Source organism: Eleutherodactylus coqui, chromosome 2 (assembly GCF_035609145.1).
Source record: "Eleutherodactylus coqui strain aEleCoq1 chromosome 2, aEleCoq1.hap1, whole genome shotgun sequence".
Lineage (NCBI taxonomy): Eukaryota > Metazoa > Chordata > Amphibia > Anura > Eleutherodactylidae > Eleutherodactylus > Eleutherodactylus coqui.
In genome coordinates this window covers 207,114,568-207,134,807 of record NC_089838.1, presented here as the reverse complement: position 1 = coordinate 207,134,807, position 20,240 = coordinate 207,114,568, and the positions used below count along the sequence as shown (strand labels likewise).

General features: G+C 41.8%; 1 protein-coding gene across 3 annotated transcripts in view; it reads right to left on the bottom strand.

Annotated features, from left to right (window-relative positions):
* Window positions 1-20,240, bottom strand: part of PARP6 (poly(ADP-ribose) polymerase family member 6) — a 62,105-nt gene that overhangs the window by 24,689 nt on the left and 17,176 nt on the right. For all 3 annotated transcript variants that reach the window (XM_066589943.1, XM_066589942.1, XM_066589944.1), the window contains exons 5-13: window positions 19,883-19,943; window positions 19,577-19,667; window positions 8,767-8,833; window positions 5,953-6,102; window positions 3,450-3,630; window positions 1,663-1,716; window positions 768-863; window positions 547-639; window positions 154-279 (exon numbers count right to left, since the gene is read on the bottom strand). In XM_066589943.1, the coding sequence (XP_066446040.1) occupies window positions 154-279; window positions 547-639; window positions 768-863; window positions 1,663-1,716; window positions 3,450-3,630; window positions 5,953-6,102; window positions 8,767-8,833; window positions 19,577-19,667; window positions 19,883-19,943 (919 nt within the window). The remainder of the gene's footprint in view (window positions 1-153; window positions 280-546; window positions 640-767; window positions 864-1,662; window positions 1,717-3,449; window positions 3,631-5,952; window positions 6,103-8,766; window positions 8,834-19,576; window positions 19,668-19,882; window positions 19,944-20,240) is intronic.

Genomic DNA, 20,240 nt, shown 5'->3' with positions numbered 1-20,240 from the left:
AGCATTAGTTAGAGATATCAATTTGAACATTGTACATGTGCATTTCATCTATTTTCAATGCACGTAATACCATTTGGCCTCTAAAAACTGATAACCACTCTCTCTTAGGAGTACCGTGACTTAAAAGTGATATGATGTAAAACTTTTTTTTACCTTAGGGTTAAAGGCCAGTGTTTTGGGATCATTAGGATCCACTACTGAAGGGTATGGCTCAAATATAATACTCTTCCTGGGTGACTCAAGTGCAGCACGACACATTGCAACCAGCAGACCCACAACCTACCAAAAAGATGACAAAATCAGCTTATGTACAGACTTTTACAGTGACTTAAGCAGATCTGAAATATGGTTTGTCCTGACTACTTTTCCTGTTTTGATTATTAAAAATCACACCTGGACCACCGAACCCAATCTATGTGAATGCCATCGGATTCCATCACTAAATGCATGGAAGCTGATCCAGGCCTGTCTTGGAGTGTGGCCTTCATAGGACTTTCTTCCCTCCTACCATCAAATACAGGTACTCACAATACGTTTTAAATTTACCTCCGCTCCTGTAGCCACTTCTTCAGCAGCCCCAGACATGACTCCCAGAGTGTAAAAAGAGAAGACACAGAGCTCCCTTGTACACACTGCCGGCTGCAAGATTTAAGATGGTCGATATGGAAAAGAAATCAATAAGGCAAACAAAAAGGTAAATCCTGTAAGATACCCAATAATTACATTTTCATAACAAGAAATCACGTTTCATACCAAAATTGACCAACCTTGAGCATAGATGCATTCTGGAAGACATGCTGTTCATCACACACTACACAATACTCATTCAGAGTGGGTAGCCGCTGTTCTGCATACTTCATTATCTACAGAAGGGAAACAACTATGAAATACAAGAACCAAAATTGAAAAATGTGAAAAGTAGAGAAAAGAGAATGAAAATAAACAATGCTCATGACTGACTGCAGGAAGACTAATGAGTAATTTAAAGGGAATCTGTCACCATCTTCTGCAGCCCTTGAGAGCACCATAAGGTAGTGCCTGTCAGACTGATTACAGTGATGTGTCTGCTATGTGCATCTGTGCAGCAGTTTTCGATGAAGAAAATTGCATTTTATTAGTACCGGTAGCAGCCAGACACAGAACTAGTCCTGCATAATCATAGGCTGTAGGCTGGCCACACCCACCCCATCCTCCAGCCAATGATTGGCAGATCTCTATTTACAGTAATAGCCAGACAATAGTCAGTCAATGGCTGGAGGGCATGGTGGATGTAGCTATCATGAATATGCAGGACTACTGTAAGTAGTCATCTATGCATGTGCTTCCCTTTCCAACCCACATCTATAGGCCTTTCACTAACCAAGCCAGAAACCTACTGCACACTGATGAGGGGCAAAAACCCAGTAACAGCTGTCTGTGTATGGTATTTTGGCTTGGTTTTCAATTGCCAGTCATTGTTATAAAGAGTCTGACATTGACGTGCATGAATGCTGTCTTCCAATAGGTGGCGCTGCAGAGGTATTGTTCCATCTTCCTATTTGCATATCACTGTAATGAGTGTGACTGTCAGTACCATCTGCTGCCCTCAGATAGGGGTGCAAAAAGATGGTAACAATTTCTTTAAATACCACATGCAATTTAAAATGTTTGCTGACAACTCACCTGCACCAAAAATCCATACTCCAGAGTAGGAACTGTTTTACAATGCCCACTGACCTGCAGGGAGTGATTGGATTAATGTGAAAACGCACCATACAATATCTATATAGAGTCCCAAGCCAACATCAAGAGGTTACAATGGGTAATACAGTATAGAACACTGCAATCTGCTTTGTTAAAGAGACCAAACTGAATCTACAATAAAACATAATTTTTGACATATTTTACACTCTACGGGCGTTTTTTCGCGCGATTTACGCATGCGCATGTGTCCGGCGATTTGTTAAAACCATTTTTTTATGCGCTCGTCCGATAAATTATAGAACAGAAATCGCAGATCGCACCTATCTGCGATTCCTGTTCTCTTCTTTATATGCGCTCAATGAGGCCGGCGGCAGCAGCGCCGACCCCATTGAGAACATATAGAAGACAAATCATTCTTCTCTGCCACAGCTGTAACAGCTGTGGCAGAGAAGAACGATGTTTGCCCATTGAATTCAATGGAGCCGGCAATAGAGCACGCTCCATTGAAAGCAATGGGCTGCCGGCGATCGCGGGATGAATTGTCGGGAAGGGGTTAAATATATAAGCCCTTCCCTGCAATTCATCCAGAAATGTGTAAAAATAAAAAAAATATATATACTCACCTTGTCCCGGCAGACGGAGTTCAGCGCGGCCGGCCTGCAGTGGGTGTGATTGGCCAATCAGAGGCAGCTCTCACTCACACCCACTCACACCCACTGCAGGCCAGCCGCGCTGAACTCCGTCTGCCGGGACAAGGTGAGTATATATATTTTTTTTATTTTTACACATTTCTGGATGAATTGCAGGGAAGGGCTTATATATTTAAGCCTTTCCCGACAATTCATCCCGCGATCGCCCGCAGCGCATTGCTTTCAATGGAGCCGGCTGTATTGCCGGCTCCATTGAATTCAATGCGCTGGACAGCTCCGGCCCGTTTCTATTGAAACGCGGCTAGGAGCAGTTTTTTCGGGTGATTTTTCGGCCCCAGTCACGCGATTTGCGGATGCGCATCCGTCATGCGATCCGCAAATTGCGGCAAAAAACGCCCGTGTGACTAAGGCCTTATAAGGCAGCCGTCATTATATTGTAGACCAGTGCCCATACTATACATACTGGGAGTTTTAACCACCCAACAATCTAGGCCTTTATCAGCAAATTATAGACACCATTGTATAAAGTACCCCTTTGTTCTAAACACTGTACTGTACTTCCATATTCTAAAAAGATGACTACTTAACTTGCCATTCATTTGACCGATACACTTTGGAAGTTGTCTGAGGAATTAAAGTACTCTGTCTTCATTTTTAGTTTTATTATACTTTTGTGCAAATCAGCTATATATTCTACAAGTCTTTAAAAATAAATTATTTAATAGGGAATATTTCCCATTTGGAGTCTACAATATGTACATGTTGTATATATGTACCAGCATATAGAGCCTAGAGTAAATTTCAGTTTACACCATGTACTTTGTAAGCATTTGAACTATAGGAAGAAACCAGAGGTCTAAAATAAAGCTCTCATAAACTCAAAAACATACAATCTCCATGTAACTAAATGCATGGTTGGAATTAAACATGTACCTACCATTACTCTAGTCCAATGTGGCAGCTCTTCTTTTAGGCACTTCCTTATTTTGTATGTTGTGTAGCTTTATGTTCTGTGATTACCGATTCGGTAATTTTTATATTTGTTTTGTTTAATTACTGGTTAATTAACCTTTAAAACATCCAAGTAGATGTTTATAAAGTTGTTGCATGTCTCACCTGTGTTGTGGTGGTATGACTCCCGTACAATTCTGATTTAGGGTTTCGTAGAGTACAGGACACTGATCTATTCATGAGACGGGGGACACGGAGATCTGTCCCTGTAAGACCACTTCTAAGATCTGTTCCTGTCAAACTACTCCGGACTGCAGAATCCTGGACCCCAGGGAAACTGGGAGACCTGCAAAAAAATTGCACAGAGTATGTCAGAGGAAATTAAAGTACAGATAAGGGAGACAGTAAAAAGAAAATTGGTCAGACTACCACAATGATTCACATTCTTGATCATTAGTAGAAAATCCTGCTGCATCATTATCTACTGCTTTCTAAAGGCCCTTTTACACAGGCCGACAGTCTTTTAAACGACTGCATGAGCGCTGACATCACCGCTAGGGTCCATCAGTACTCGCGCAAAGCATTCAACCTGAAAGGCTTGCTGCCGGCTCGCGGGCTTCTCACTCAGCGCCTCCTTGATTTTAATTTTACCTAAAATCTGATTAATAAAATTAAAAAAAAAAACATTACATGCTCACCTTCCCTGTTACTACCCAGCAGCTGCAGTTTACCCCGCTGGCTTCCAGGTTGTGTGATCATGTGACACATACATGATTGCTGTGGAAATTCCCAGCCTCACTAACGCTGAGGCCAGGGACTGACTGTAGCGATTGTGAGTGTCACATGATCGCACAACCTGGAAGTCAGCGGTGGATTGTGGCACCGACTGCAGCTGCCAGGTAGCAACAGGGAAGATGGGTATGGCCTGTTTTGTTTTTTTTATTTTACCATATTTTTATAGAGAGACAGTATAGGTGAAAGTGGTGAAAGGTGGCAAAGGAGCATCGCAAAAGGGACAAAAGGTGGCAAAGGGGGCATCTGAAAAGGGGCAAAAGGTGGCATCTTTAGGTAAACTGGGTTAACAGATTGGATATTTTTATGTAAAAGAGATGAAAAGTTGGCATATGTAAAAGTGGGCAAGAGATAGCATTATATATAAAAGGGACAGAAGTGGCATTAGATATAAAAGGGGGCAAAAGATAGCATATCTAAAGGAGCAAAATGCGCCATTATATTTGAAAGGCGGAAAAGGGGACAATACTTCTAAAAGGGGGCATTATTTCAAAATGGCAACATGAGAAGGTATTATTTGTGCGTTGGTGAAAAAAGGAGTACTATTGCTAACTGGGCTTTAAGGGGTATTATTGACTTGAATTTTGAAGTGACGGCACTTTCACTGTGTGGGAGTCACTATAAGCAGCACTTACTATGTGGCCTCTACAGAGGGCACAAAAAAGGGGATACTCTTACTGTGTGGGGTATCACTTTAGAACTATCTGGGGGACTGCAGATGGGGAGAACATGTAAAAGCATAGAAAGAGTAGGAAGCATACTGGAAAAGCGAGTAGCCAAAGAGTTTTGTGTGTCATTCTGCAGAGACAAGCTAGGACTGGGGAAGTTGTGAATGGTGGTCTGGGCTGGATAGAGGAGAAAGGGGAAATTCAACTACTCCAATCAGAAAGAAAGTCACCTATGATCACTAGAAGTAAGTGCAATGTAATCAATTTTATGGTCTGCAGAGTGTATATGGTATATATAGTCATGGTATGCGGGTAATATTGGTCTTTTATATAGCGTTTTTTTTCCACAAAGGTATGGTGGTATTCTATCATTATGTGGTGGTAATATGTGAACATGCTCCGGAAGTATTATTCAGCCCTTATATAGTGTTGTATGTATAAAAAAAATGAAGGGGGGGGGGGGGTGTCAGGCACACTGTTTGCACATTTTGTCTGCTTCTGCCAGTCCCATATTACCAAAGGGCAATATTCCGTGTCTACTGCCTGGTGACTAGCTGGGTCCAGGCACAGGTGAACCTTTTGTTTGTTTTTTGTCATTACGTGATTGGCATTACCCAGTGACTGAGTAGTACATTAGATGCCCTGATTCCTCTACATATTTTATGCCCTTTCCATGTTTAGCCATTGGTACATTCTGTGCCCACCCTCTTATAGCTGAAATGCACTTTTTGAGGACATTTCCTGTTGTTGCAATGCTCTGTCTTTAATTATCCATTCTGTGCTTGGTCTTTGGTGACCCAATGATTGATTTTGTGGCTAATCGCTGAAGAGCAATTCCTCACTACATAATCATATTGTGACATATCACTGGTGATCAATACTTTGCTGTCAAGTTTTTAGTGACAGTGAGTAATGATGCAATATTTCAATTAAAAATAACCCAATTGTCTAATAGGTTAGTATGTGAGTATGTAGTTCCTGGTGTACTCAACCTATTCCAGACTCCATCCTTGTAAAGGAGTTGCTGTGGACTCTCCACTAATCGCAGGAGCTAAGCACAGTAACAGGCTGTATACAATTAAACTAAAAAAGTAAGGCTTAGTAAACACAAGAAAGAACATTCATACTGTTCATATGAAGGAGATTTAGAGAAAAAAGTGATATACCTGTAAAATAATTGCTGCTGGCGTGAAATACAGACTACTTACTTTGGTACTGGAGAGAAGATGCTCAGTCCAGCCCGAAATCTCTTAATACTACCACTGACTCTAAGCCACCGTAGCCTTCTTTCTTGCTGTGAACGTAAAACTTCATTACTGAGATACCGCCATTGATGAGATGAGAAGAGGGACAAGATCCTACAAACAAAGAAAGGAGGAAAGGATTTCACCAGATGAAAAGTAGTTAAGGCAGAGGAAGAATTGAGGGTGTAGGGGGACAGAAGGCTGGAATTAAAATTTAGCATAACCAAACATTAATTGGGCAATCCCATCTCATAAAGTGATGGCATATTGCTGGGATATGATATCACTTTATCATTGGTGGGGTCCTCTGCAGTGAAAACCATCGAAGGAACTGCAACATTGAATCAATGCTGCTGCTCCTTAATTCTCAGGATCAGTGAGGGTCCCAGAGGTCAACTCCCTACCAGTACCTATTTCCACTAGGCACTGTTGGGCGACTGCCTAGGGTGAAACTCTGTGGGGGGTGGCACCAAGTGGTAATTATCTATCTTTTTTTAAAAAAAACACAATCCCCTTACTCCTGCTATACCGCCGGACCTTTGAGAAGGGGGAGCGGGGTCTGTTGATGCACAGACTACATGGCAGAGAGGGAGGGAGACTATCAATGTTCCTTCCTTCTCTCTTCTGCTGTTTCGCTATACAACACCAAGGAATTGCCACCGTTGACTCACCTGCCAAGGCTGCAGCCCTGCTGTATGCAGACACCTCTTGGCTGCCCTTGACAGATTCACAGTCAGAAATCCCGCTGTTTCAGCACACAGACAGTTATTTGTAAAAGGTGGGTAATGAATAAAATGGCAAGGATGCCACTGTCACTATCTAAGAATGGGCAGCTGTGAATGGTGGGTGTAGGGTATAGACCACACAGCACAATCCTGGATTGGGTAGAAGTGGGGTTTATGAACTAGCTGCACATGGCGAAGTCTATTTTTCACAAGCTGCAACATTTACATAAAACTATATCTGGAATTTTAATAGTCATCATAAGTAGGCAATGCTTCTTTACACTGTGTTTAGCAGTGTCCAATTGCTTATGCGCTGGGAAAACTACCAATGCTTACGTCAAATGTACACACATAGGCTCCCACTCCCCAGGCAGGTGAGCTGGGAGAATTGGCATCCCCTGAATGGTGAGGAATGGCTAAATTATGTGATACAATAGCTGGAAGGTGATAGTATTGCCTTCTGCAGCCAGGAAAAAGGCCCCATTCTTGATGCCATTGGTATTAGATCATGGTGGAGCCAATAGTGTTATATGTATTTTTGTTTAATTGCAGACTGTCATGATAACAGCTTATCTGCTTCAGTTATAGCTGACGGATTGAACACTTTAAAATTCTGTATATCTATAGCAATCAGTGTGACCAGCACTATACATGTATAGCAACATACAATATACGTATTGAGTATGCAGATGTACGTGCCTGTATACAGTGAATATCACACCTGTGTGCATTTGTGTAGTGATTCTCTATGTGCATGTAGGTATATGTGTACATATGTATGCACACTACGTACATTTATGATGTGAGTGTTCTTAGTGTGAGTGTCCACTCTTGTTTATGCCTGCATTTAGTAAGGCTGAAAACACATTGCCGCAAGCGCCACTACGCTCGGCAGTACTGAATGTAGCTGCGCCTGAATGAAGGAGATTTTCTTTCCCAGTAGTACAAACTCCGCGCCAGAGTGCAGGAGTTTGAAAAAAGAGGCAGGAAGACAGTGGCTGCCTGATTTTTACTGCACGTGGTATTCACTACGAGCGGGGAAGATAGGGCAGGTCCTATATTTTCTCAGCCGTAGTATTTACGGCTAAGAAATCCCTGCAGTGAAAACGAAACTACTGAACTCCTAATGAGATCTGTGGTTTTGTTTTGTTCCCTTATACAGCCATGATTATCACAGTTGTATAAGGGGAGACAAACAGGTCCATGTGTTTAAGCCCCAAGGGTACATGCCTGTGTGCACTTATTCAGTATGTAGTGAGTGTATTTATACATGTAGTACACAGTAATGTGTGTGCCATGTTTCTTATTATAACTTCATATATATATGATTTTGCATTTGAAAAATGAATGAAAGATAGTGCCCCATTTCTCAAGACAAATTAGAAACCTGTAGGGAAAAGCGGCAGTCACCAAGACATATTCGGTCTCAGTGCCTAGGCAGCTGTAAGTATAGCCCTGCACCCCAACAATCATAAAGTAATAGCATATTCTAGTGATATGCCATCACTTTATGAAAAGGCAATATAATAATGAAGAGAAAAAAACTGAGACAGGAGAAGAGTTAGGGCTTTTACCCACTAGCATTTTTTTTAACATTGCGATATTGCTGCGATTTTTTTTTAATGGGACTTTCCAATGTTAAAATCGCATCACACAAAAATCGCATCGTGCAAACTTGCGACTTTTGTGCGATGCAATTTTAACATTAGAAAGTCCCATTTAAAAAATTGCAGTGATATCGCAGCGTTAAAAAAAACACTAGTGGATAAAAGCCCTTACAAAAGAAATTTATACTGCACACATATTATCAGTCACTTCTCCTTAAAGGGGTCGTCCAAATTCAAATTGTTTTGCTGCAGCTCAGTACATTCTGCAGTGGCCTGGGTAGGTACTGCAAGCAGAGTCTCATTCACTTCAATAGGACTCAACCTGCAGTGTCAATCCAGGCCACTGCAAAATGTATAGTGATGCAGCAAAACAGCTCAAAGTGGGATAACCCATGTAAACCTTCATGCCATTCCCTAGCTGCCTCCTATTTCAATGTCGTACTTACTTCTTTAACTGGATCCCTAGTCCAAAGTCATCTCTGTTTGATGGTTGAAATACATCAATGGTAGGCTCTGTAGGGAAGATATAGAGAGCAATATAAACAAGGCCTATGAGAATATGATGGTCTAGATATATAAATACCTATTGTAAAATATACACACTATATACACATTTAGGATTTCTCTAATTTGCTGTCATGCTTGAATACTTGTTACTGTAATGGAATAAAATGTTGTACATCACACTTCATACAGGTCCGCATAGCAAAAAAGGAATCCATCGATCTGCAATATGAATATACCTATTGTAATGTCTTGTGATCTGTGATCTCTTTAACTATATGCCTGAGGCATTATTTACATGAACATATGCGTTAATACGTTTGCCCGTACAGAACGTATATTCCCATGAATGCAGGGAGGAGATGGCAAGAAGCAGGTTGAGTCGTATGTGCTAGCCAATCGATCGGCTTTCTTTGCAATCAAAATGCCGTTCACACGCTTGCATGTAACACCATTTCCATGGATTAGAATGGTAATTAAATGCCTAATTAGGGCAAGCTGTTTTTTTTCCCCTGCGTTGTATGCAGGGTAAGTCCGTCCCCCTCCCTTTTTTTCAGCTGCTATAAAAGTCTATGGCAGCTTTCTGCATAACATGGACAAAGTTAGGGCAAGACCTATCTTTTTGCAAACAAAGATTTTGCCTGGAAAAAACACATTCGTCTGAACGAAACCATTGAAATCGAAGGCATATTGGTGCCTTTTTTACGTGCGGGAATGCCTCCGCAAGTACATTTATGTGAAATTAGCATAAGGCTTTATTCACACGAGCATTTTTACGTGGCTAATTTAGCCACGCTAAAAAATCTCGACCATTTGAAGCATTGGTTTACAATGTATTTGTTCAGATGGCTGATTTTTAGCTGCATAAGAACATCGCGCCAGGAAAGATAGGATATCAGGGACTGTTTACGATGGGCGGTTTTAAACGTGGCTGGAAAAAAAGGTCTTGCCCTATCTTTCGGTCGATATACTCTGGTGGCACCCATAGATTCCTATGGGAGCTGCAAAAAAAAGGAGAGGGAGCGAGTTTAGCAGCGTCCAACACTGCAAAAACATGAAAGATGACTGTATGACTTGCTATCACCCTTGTAAATACACTCTGGGCTTTATTCCCATGAGCACATATGCAGCGCGTTTTCACGCTCGGGCGTATATACGCTACCTATGTTAAGCATTTGTTCGCAATGCATTTGTTCACATGGGCGTTTTTACGGCGCGTAAATACGTCAGCACCGTGAAAGATGGAACATAAGCGGCCGAAATATGTCCGTTGTATATACGGTGGCCAGAAAGATAGTTCTGCAACTATCTTTTGGCCAATATAAGCCGGCGGGTCCCATAGACTCCTATGGGAGCAGGGGAAAAAGGGAGGGGGAGGCATTTTTGCTGCTACGCATTAATTTTAAAACGCATCAGTTATGCGTTCAAAAATTTGCATGACCGAAGCGGGCTTCACAGCGGAAAAAACTCTGCTAGCAGCGTTGATCCGCTTAAAATGAGCGCTGCCCGCTATCCCCTGCTGCGGCTGTGACAGGGCTGCTCCCTCACTCTCCACCTCGCCATACCGTGTACGTCTCCAGCCCCTTTACCTTCTGTATCACCTCATTATTTGTAGTATGTAAGCTCTGTGGAGCAGGACCCGCACCCCTATTGTTTCCATCAACTGATTACTATGTAACCGTGGTTCTGAAATTTTTGTACTTTTGTCTTTCTGTATTCCCCCTGTCTTTGTAAGCGCTGCGGAATATGTTGGCGCTATACAAATAAAGATTATTATTTTCAGGGAAGGGATTATATTTAAAGCCCTTCCCTGAAAATCACTGCAGCGCTTGCTGGCAGCCCATTGCTTTCAATGGAGCTGTCTGTATTGCCGGCTCCATTGAATTCAATGGGAGAGCATCGCGCTCCTCTGCCACAGCTGTCACAGCTGTGGCAGAAGAGAGCGATCTTTAGTATATGTTCTCAATGGGGTCGGCGCTGCTGCCGCTAGCCCCATTGAGCACAAGGTGAAACCCCTGGATGCGAAAGCATCCAGGGGTTTCACATACACAGAACACGTTTGCCGCAGAACCGGTGTCCTATAATTTTCGCTGCATGCGTTTGTGCGCATGTAAAATTCGCACATGTGCCCGCTTCCATTGAAAAGCATTGGTTCTATTTAGATTCGGCCGGCAAAGGCAACTGACATACGCGTGTATAAACGCCCGTGTGACTGAACCCTCATTTGTAATGTGCTCCGGCTGAAACCTGCTTTAGGAAGCAAGACAATATAGCTGATGAGGAAAAAAGGATTTTTTTTACCTTGTTTAGTAAATAATAATTTTCAGGTCCTATCTTTTGAAACATAACATTTAATATTTATGTTTAGGCTTACTTTCACTAGGCCTCACATAAAAGGTGAATATCACCTGTTTTGTATTTTTGTACTGTAATAGACAACCCAAAACAAATCATCTGGCCTCAACATATATTAAAAATGCCTCAATTAGATTCCCTCCTAGATAAATGGAAAAATGTAAAGTGGCAGAAAATCAATTTTTTCAGTCAATTAAATGTGTCAGCTTTTCTCTTAGAATGATAGCTTTACCCTAATTTCTGTTTTATGTTCATGGCAGATTATAAAAGAAGCCAAATGAAAGGCTGCCTGTAGGTTATGGCCATTTAACTCACACTTAATGGTCTGCTTTCCGTGTGCTGCAAAGTCCTGCAGCTATGCAAAATGAGGTACATTTATAGAAATTTGAAGAAACAGGTAAACACAACAGAACACCCCGTTATCGGTATTTTGTAACTGAAATCCATTCACCATCTTTAATCATCATTATTATTTTTGGTTTACAGAATGACCTGCCTTCCTATCTAGTCCTCCTATGACTTCATTATGGTGTCACAGACCAGACAAGGCAAAGCAAAATACATAAACCAAAGTCTAAAGTAGACCAAATATCACAAAATGACTCCTGTTTAAAACATAACCTAATATATCTAAAAGCCAAAACTATATATATATATATATGAAACAAGGACTGTGCTTAGACTGTGCTTATTACAGTGAATTTTGTTGGCCTTCTATATACAGTATGGTTTGATTTGTATATTGTCATATACACATACATAGCTCGTGTGCTGACAGGAACTCTGATCATGTCACCGGCATGTGATCAGTCACATGGTCTCTGGGCTGAATGAGGGATTATTGGTGGACTACACCCCCCACATACCCCTGTGGCCTCAGTTGCTATGGATACAGCAGTACTCAGTCTGGCAGTTTGTAGCTGCACACCTGTGTGGAGGCTCCAATAAATGACACATCACAAATGTCCACATACATAGCTGGCGGTGCATATTGACCGACAACATTGAAGCATGGTCCTTCAACACTATCTTCACATCTCCTGAACGTCCTATCATGTCATCTCAAGTGCTAATGCAACCTACACCAGTCCAGCCTTCATCTAATCATGAACCGCTGTCCAGTGTTGAAACTGACAGTCGCTGTCGCTCACATATGTCACCACATAGGGTTCAACACCGTCGTCCACGGGCAATAGTTCATTGCGCTATCCGCGGCAATAATCTAGCCGCGGGTAACGCAGTGACCGCTTTCCATAGCGTTGCTATGGAGAGCACAGCCCCAACGTCCATGAGTGGAGAATCATAGCGATTCTCTGCTCGTGGGATTCAAATCACAGCATGCCGCGATTTGCCGTGATTCCTCGCGGTGAGCCTATCTGTCAGACTTGACTTGACAGCTCTCCCCCCTGTTCCCCCTCAGCGGAATATCACAAGCGTTATTCCGTCATGGCCGTGGACAGGGAGCCGTAGTCTGGAGGTGACTCATGTGGGAGAAGCAGGAGGTGAGTCATGTCTACTACCTATTGTGAATGGTGGAATCTGTGTTATCAATGTAAAGTTATTATGTTTTATTGTAATACTGCTGTTGATGATTATGAAATGAATGCTGAGAACTGATCTCTACAGAATAGCATTTTAGTAGCCAAGGACATATAAAATATGTCATTTTACTAACAGGTATATCTCAGGCTGTATGGCAACTATAGCTAAAGAATCTTGGCTTCAAAACAAAACAGGAACTGTAGCTCTAGCCATGATACAGCTTGAGCTAGAGCAGGTTGAATTGACAGTTGTGTATACCTGCAGCTATCGCTTCCATCCGTGTTACTACAGGATCTATCTTAAACTAGATCGCAAGTACAGCTAAAATCTTGGTCCGGATTCTTGGCTTTAAAAGAAGACTGACTGCATTTTATCCTGAGAAAAAGCAAGTTGAAGCACCCCTCTTTAGCTGGCTCTCATCTCAGCCTACTGGAGGAGAAGGAGGAAGAGGATCTGTAATCCTTGTCTTGTTTCTGTAAGGCTGGCTTCACGCGGCAATAAAATCGTGCAAGATTTGCGCATTTTCAGATGCACAAATATGAACCCCATTCATTTGAATAGATGCATACACATGAGCGATGTTTTCCCGCATGACACTGCAATGCGATGCTATGGGGGAAATAAATTGCAGTATGTTCTATGTGGATGCGTGATCTCGCATAGCAGCCCTATTGTTTTCAATGGGGCTGGTGGCAGCAGTGCTGGCCCCATTGAAAGCAATGGCAAAACTCTGCGAACCTCCGCCGTGGTTGTGACAGCTGCGCCGAAGGATCCCTTCATCCCTGAAGTGATGCAAGGCTGTTTTCACATGAAAACGTCTCGCATCCTCAGAGATTTTACATGGTGGGGAGTGCAATATGACGGCGTGATTCACTGCCCTATATCTAGCTTGCCAGTGTGAAGCTAGCCTAAAACTGGAGATCATGTCAGAGAGGTGTGTAACATGGACTTCTTTTTTCATGTTATCATCCCCTTCTTAAACAATGAGAAAACATATTTTTTTCTGTCACGTTTTTTTTATTCAGAAAAAAAAAAGATAGAATAAGCACCTCCTCGTCTAATAACATCTCTGTATCTCCTTAGGCCCCTTATATTTAAAGGAGGGCTGCACACACAGGGTATAATTACTGAAAATAGTGCAATAGTCTTTAGAGCGGTTTTCCAAGAGCAAAATATTGATGACTCGATAGGTCATCAACAGTTCATCGTCAGGGTCCGCCACTTGGAATCAGCTGATTCGAGCGGTTGGGGCGTGACATCCCGTTCATTCTTCAAGTGGCCTGATGTGCCTGGTATGGACTGAAGTGACTGATGCTCACCAGAGCACCGCTGTTATGTCAATCAGCTGATCGGCAAGGGATCCTGAGCATCAGACTACCGGCGATCCACAAGGATCAGCTATAGGTCAATAGTAGTTTACTCCTGAAAAAACCCTTTAATGGTGGTTCTGACAAAAACTCATGGTAGTGTTTTGGGGAGGGGGTGTCCTTTTTCAACCAAATAGTGAATAGAACATAGGTCCTATTCACTCCACTATTTGCCTTGAAAATGAGCACCCTCTGATCAAACCTTTGCCACATGTTTTTGTCACAATCACTATTAACCCATGAAGGACACAGCCCTTTTTTTCCTCTTTCAGTTTTTCCTCCCCACTAAAAATAGCTCTTTTATTTATCCATCAAAGTAACTGTTTGATGGCTTGTGCTTTTGCAGGATAAGTTGTACTTTTCAATTGTATTATGTAATCTACCATATAATGTACTGAAAAACATTTAGAAAATTGTAAATAAAGTGAAATAGAAAAAAAAACATATTTTCACCATATTTGAGGTTGAGGGTCTTGTTTCTACAGCGTACATACTGCGCCTCCAAAAAAAAAGACTTTCTAGCTTTATGCTATGGGTCATTGCGATTGTGAAGATACAAAATTTATATAGTTTTTTTTGGCTGTACTACTCTTAAAATATAAAATATCTTTGGAAAATATTTAAATAATTTTTTTTTCTGTCAACATAGTTAAGTAGGAGCTCGTTTTTTGGAGGATGTTCGGCAGTTTCTATTGGTACGATTTTGGAGTATATACGACTTTCTGATTGCTTTCTATTACAGTTTTTATTGGAAACAGGGTGTTCACAAAAAGCACAATTCTGAAATAATAAATAATGCTTAACTTGATAAATCACTCTTTTACGGATGAAGCAATACCAAATATGTTTTTTTTTATTATAAACATTGGAAAAGGAGAGGGGGTTTAAACATTTATTACCTTTTTTTTTTGAATAATTAATATATTTTTTCAAACCCCATAGAGGACTTGAACTTGTGATTAAATACCTTAGTATTACATTATACCACGATCTGACAGGAAGTCTATCAAGCCACACCACAAGCATGGCTTTGTAGGCAATCTGTAATGGCAGCACTGGGAGCCTTCAGAAGGTTCCCGGTTGCCATCGCAACTGAATGGCACCCCCGATCTCATTGTAAGTGGAGGGGGGGGGGGGGGCTTTCACGACCTCTGATCAAGGCATTTAAATGCCACTATCAGAATTGATGATGCCATTTAAGAGGTTATCAGCGTGAGCACCGATTGCAGCTGTTGCGGCCAGGTGTCGGCTTTCTTTGAAATCCAACACTCGCAATGTATGGAGCAGCATCGATTCCACTCAGTACAAACCTCGAACTTCCATGACATAACTGTATGGCATGAATCCTTAAGGGGTCAAAGGGGTATTCCTATCTCGGGAATCCAATTTCAATGTGGAAAGAAATAGCAGTGCACAACCGTAGCTGATGCCCGGGCCAAAAGATTTAGATGAAAGAAGTGCACAGGCGCTGTTTGTCTCTGCTGTTTCTTTCTACAGAAGTGGTGGTCGGTTTCCCTGGCAAAAAGCAGTAAACAACCAGACGGCAGAGGAATCAATAGCTGTAATATCTGGAGGACAGAGGATTTTAGAGATAAACATGTTTTGGGAGAGGGCATTGTTTTGTGATTTTGAACACATTTAAATTGGATTCCTGTGATGGGAATACTCCTTTAAAGACTATTGCACAACTTACAACGATTATATACCTTGTGTGTGTGGTTCTCCTCTAAATATCTGCTGTATCTTGTGTTCTGGACCGTGGAACCAGCAACACTACTCACTCTCTGTGTTCCCAGGGCGTATGCTACCACACGGTGCAGATTTTTTGCAGCATAAAATCCGCACCAAAATCCATGTTAATTCCGCTGTAATTCAGCAGCAGATCTGCTATTGATTTCAGCCTATCAGGAGCACATGAACACACACACAAATGGCTGCTCATTGCCAGCACCAAGAGCGAAGCGGACTCTGTCACCCGGCAACTGCTAATGAGCGCTGTCATCTTTACCCCGGTGACAAGCAGCCCACTTCTGCATCGCCTGACCATCAGCGATGGTGGCATCCAGCAGCGGTTGCTGAGTGGCGATGTTTGTTGAACTCTTGGTGCTGGCAGTGAGGGCTCAGGATTCAGAGGTGAGAAGAGTGTCGTTACGTGCAGGCAGTGAGTAGCAATTTGTAGGTGCATTTACGGCCTTCTGTCAGGTCGTAGCAGTGGCTGAGATCAGCTGCGAATCCGCAACTAAATCCGGGTCAAAATTCGCACCATTGGTGTGGATTTTGGTGTGAAATGAATACTGATTTTTCGCTGCACAAAATCTATACCAATTCCGCTATGTGTGATTATAATTACCTATTATTCAAATTTTACCAGTGGAATCAGCAGGTTTTAATTTTACGGAAACATATCAATTACTTTCTGTTTTAAAAAAAATTGTTGCACAAGATGATCACTACAGAGAAATGTCTAATGCACTGCTTACAGATAGAAATGATTTTGGTTAGTCAAAAAAAATAATTTTCACCCACTGTCGCAATAATCTAGCATCAGTACTTGCTGCTTTCATAAGAGTGTAACATTTCAGTTTTTTTACACCCGTTTTACTGAGACAACACCCTGACCTCTATTGGTGGATCAGAAATGGAGTTTTGATGAACTGTATGCGGTATTGATGTTTATTAGTCCTTAATACAAGAGTGAAAAAGCACTTGTATTATGTCTGTCTGAAAGCAGCATCAGTTAAGTTATTATTTAGGTTTAGGAATTTATGTTTATTGCTTAGGGTTAAAGTTTCTATAGGGGGGGGTGGAAATTATATAAACTTCTATTTAATTTGTGTGCAAAAATCGGTTGATGCCTTGCTGGGCTTTTGACATTTCCGTAATACATGCAGCTGTGAACGTTGATGTGTAATAATAATAATAATCATCTTTATTTGTATAGCGCCAACATATTCCGCAGCGCTTACATAGACAGGGGGAATACAGAAAGACAACCCCCCTACCAAAAAATTACAGAACTACGGTTACATAGTAATCAGTTGATGAAAACAGTAGGGGTGAGGGTCCTGCTCCACAGAGCTTACATACTACAAGTAATGGGGTGATACAGAAGGTAAAGGGCTGGAGATGTGTACGGTATGGCGAGGTGGGGAGTGAGGGATGCTACACACATAGACAATGGTCAGACATTTGGCCGTGTGACCGCAGAATCGGTATGACTGCAGGAGCGGTTTATTATGGCTAGCAGGTGTTGCAGTCAATAGGTCAGGGAGCAATGTTATCAGGCGGAGTACAGAGGGGTTTGTTTAGGGAATGCGGTATGCCTCCCTGAAGAGGTGCGTTTTTAGAGCACGCCTGAAGTTCTGCGAGTCCTGGATTGCCCGGGTTGCCTTTGGTAGTGCATTCCAGAGGACTGGTGCTGCTCTGGAGAAGTCTTGGAGGCGGGAATGAGAAGTTCGAATTAGATGCGTGCGCAGTCTAGTTTCGTTAGCAGAGTGAGAGCCCGGGCTGGGTGATGGATTGAGATGAGGGAGGCAATATAGGGGAGCGCTGTGCTGTGGAGGGCTTTGTGGATGAAGGTAGCAAGCTTAAATAGAATTCTGTATTTAACAGACAGCCAGTGCAGTGACCGGCACAGGGCAGAGGCGTCCGAGTAGCGGCTGGACAGGAAGATGAGTTAGCCTGTTGCATTCAGGATAGATTGGAGGGGGTAGAGTCTGGAGCAGGGGAGGCCGATCAGCAACGAGTTGCAATGATCGAGCCGTGAGTGGATGAGGGCAATAATAAGCATTTTTAGCGTGTCTACAGTGAGAAAAGAGCGGATTCTTGTGATTTTCTTGAGGCGCAGTTGACATGTTCGGGCGAGAGATTGGATGTAGGCGGTAAATGATAGATCGGAGTCGAATATGACCCCAAGGCAGCCGGCATGCTGTCTGGGAGTTATGGTGGCGCCACACACTGAGATGGAGGTGTCAGGATGAGGTTGGTTAGTGGAGGGTGGAAATACCAGTAGGTTCGTTTTAGAGAGGTTTAGTTTTAGGTAGAGAGAGGACATAGTGTTAGAGACAGCGGACAGACAGTCGGTGATGTTTTGGAGAAAAGGTGCAGAGATGTCACGGGAAGAGGTGTATAGCTGGGTGTTGTCAGCATAGAGGTGGTATTGGAGGCCAAATCTCCTGATGGTTTGTCCAACAGGGGCTGTGTAGATAGAGAAAAGGAGGGGGCCGAGGACCGAGCCCTGGGGGACCCCAACAGCAAGGGAAAGAGGAGGAGAGGTGGAGCCAGCAAAGGAGATGCTGAAAGAGCGGTCAGATAGTAGTATGAATGAACTCCTCACATATCATTTTTTTGCAGACTACATTATGCTTGAATATGCATTTTAGTTGCAAATAATAACTGTTTCATGCAAAGTTGCGTGAAGTTGTGTGCGCGTAGAAATATTTAAGTTGTATTGTTATACGTGCTATGCTGTAGATTTGGGTAACACAGTAGCAGTTTGTGGTGTGCATATATAATTTTAACACATTTATGGATGGCAGCCAAATATTACATGGCCTCTTTCAGTAATTTAATAGCATAAAAGCGCTTGTTAATGTAGATGATTCTGGTAGATATGAACTTCACATATCTTAATATATTATTTTTACATTGTTATTATATGTAAACCTCTGTTACGATGTGGGTTTTAGGTGAAAATGTATGTTTTAATGTGTCCTTTAAAATAATTCCTTTTTGTCACAAAGATACGTGATGGTGGAAATACCATCAAAAACCTGTCAAGACATTTTTAATCATTAGGTTGTCTGCTTTCCGGAAATATATAGGGTTATGGGGTGCACTTACGTTTCATAGTGTGGAATTCCCCTATTTTATAGGTTGTTACTTTTTACAAATTTCTAGCTTAAAACCTGATTTTTGAGTTCCCAGGTTCTGGTGCTTTTATGAAGATATGTCCATGTAGATATAGGCCTATGTGGTACGTGTAAACTCTGCAGATATTGAACTATTATTTAAAGGCCTGTTTCACAGCTCATGCAACATCACTACAAAACGCATGTATGTGAAGCTCATGGTTTCCAATGGGTTCTTTCAGGCTGCAAAACATCTCTTATGTGAAAGAACCCATTGGAAACCATGGGCTTCACATACATGCGTTTTGTAGCGATGTTGCATCATTACAAAATCGTGCAATTTTTAAGCCTGTGTGAAACAGGCCTTCGGAGATGTGTATACTTTCTGCTTGGGCAATATTCTCACATGCTGTGTGAAACCTGCCTTACTATTGTTTTACATAACACCCATTGAATGCATTTCTGTGTAATCCTAGACTGATGCTAGGCTAATGTTTTGTTGAAGCAGCCATTTCTTGATGAATCAATCTATAATATCGTATATTTCAAAATGTCAAATGGGAACCTCATTAATAAAATCTAAAGACTAAAACTCTAAATATAATACAAGATTTGTAATAGATCAAAGAATCACTCACCAGGACCATCCAGGTACTGAGAGAGAGAAAAGCGTAGGCGTAGGACTATGGGCTCTGTGCGGATTACTTTCCAGGCAGTGGCTACCTCTTCCTGTAGGGGTACAAAAAAAATAAGGTTATTGATAACAGTAGGTTAAAATTAACACTGCATATGACATTAAGTGTAATTCTTATTTTCAAATCAATGATGAATTATTGAAAAGCGAAAGAGAGAAAGAAATGAAATAAAAATAAATGTACAATAAATAGATAACCTATATAATTCGAAGCAGAGAATTAGTAGAGTAAGGAAATGAAAAGACTTACGTCCAGGAATCCAATGTTTATGTGCAAATCTATATCAGCATCATCTATGGTCCCATATTCTCTGTGAAAGAGAAATTGGTACATGATTGGAAATGGAAAGGTGAAGTCCACTTTTAAGATCCAAGTAGTTGTAGACTTGGTGCCTGAACTGTTAAACTATTCCTCCAGTAGGATTCTGGTGCCCAAAACAGTGCATTGGAAAATTTCAGGTAAGGCCTTGTTCACACGAACATAATTTTTCGCGCTGCTAGCAGAACACAGAATGCGCTTCTGTTAGGAACCAATAGGTTCCTATAGAAGCGTTCACATGAGAGAATGTTAGGCATGCGAAACGGCGCGCACCTAACAAAGATAGGCC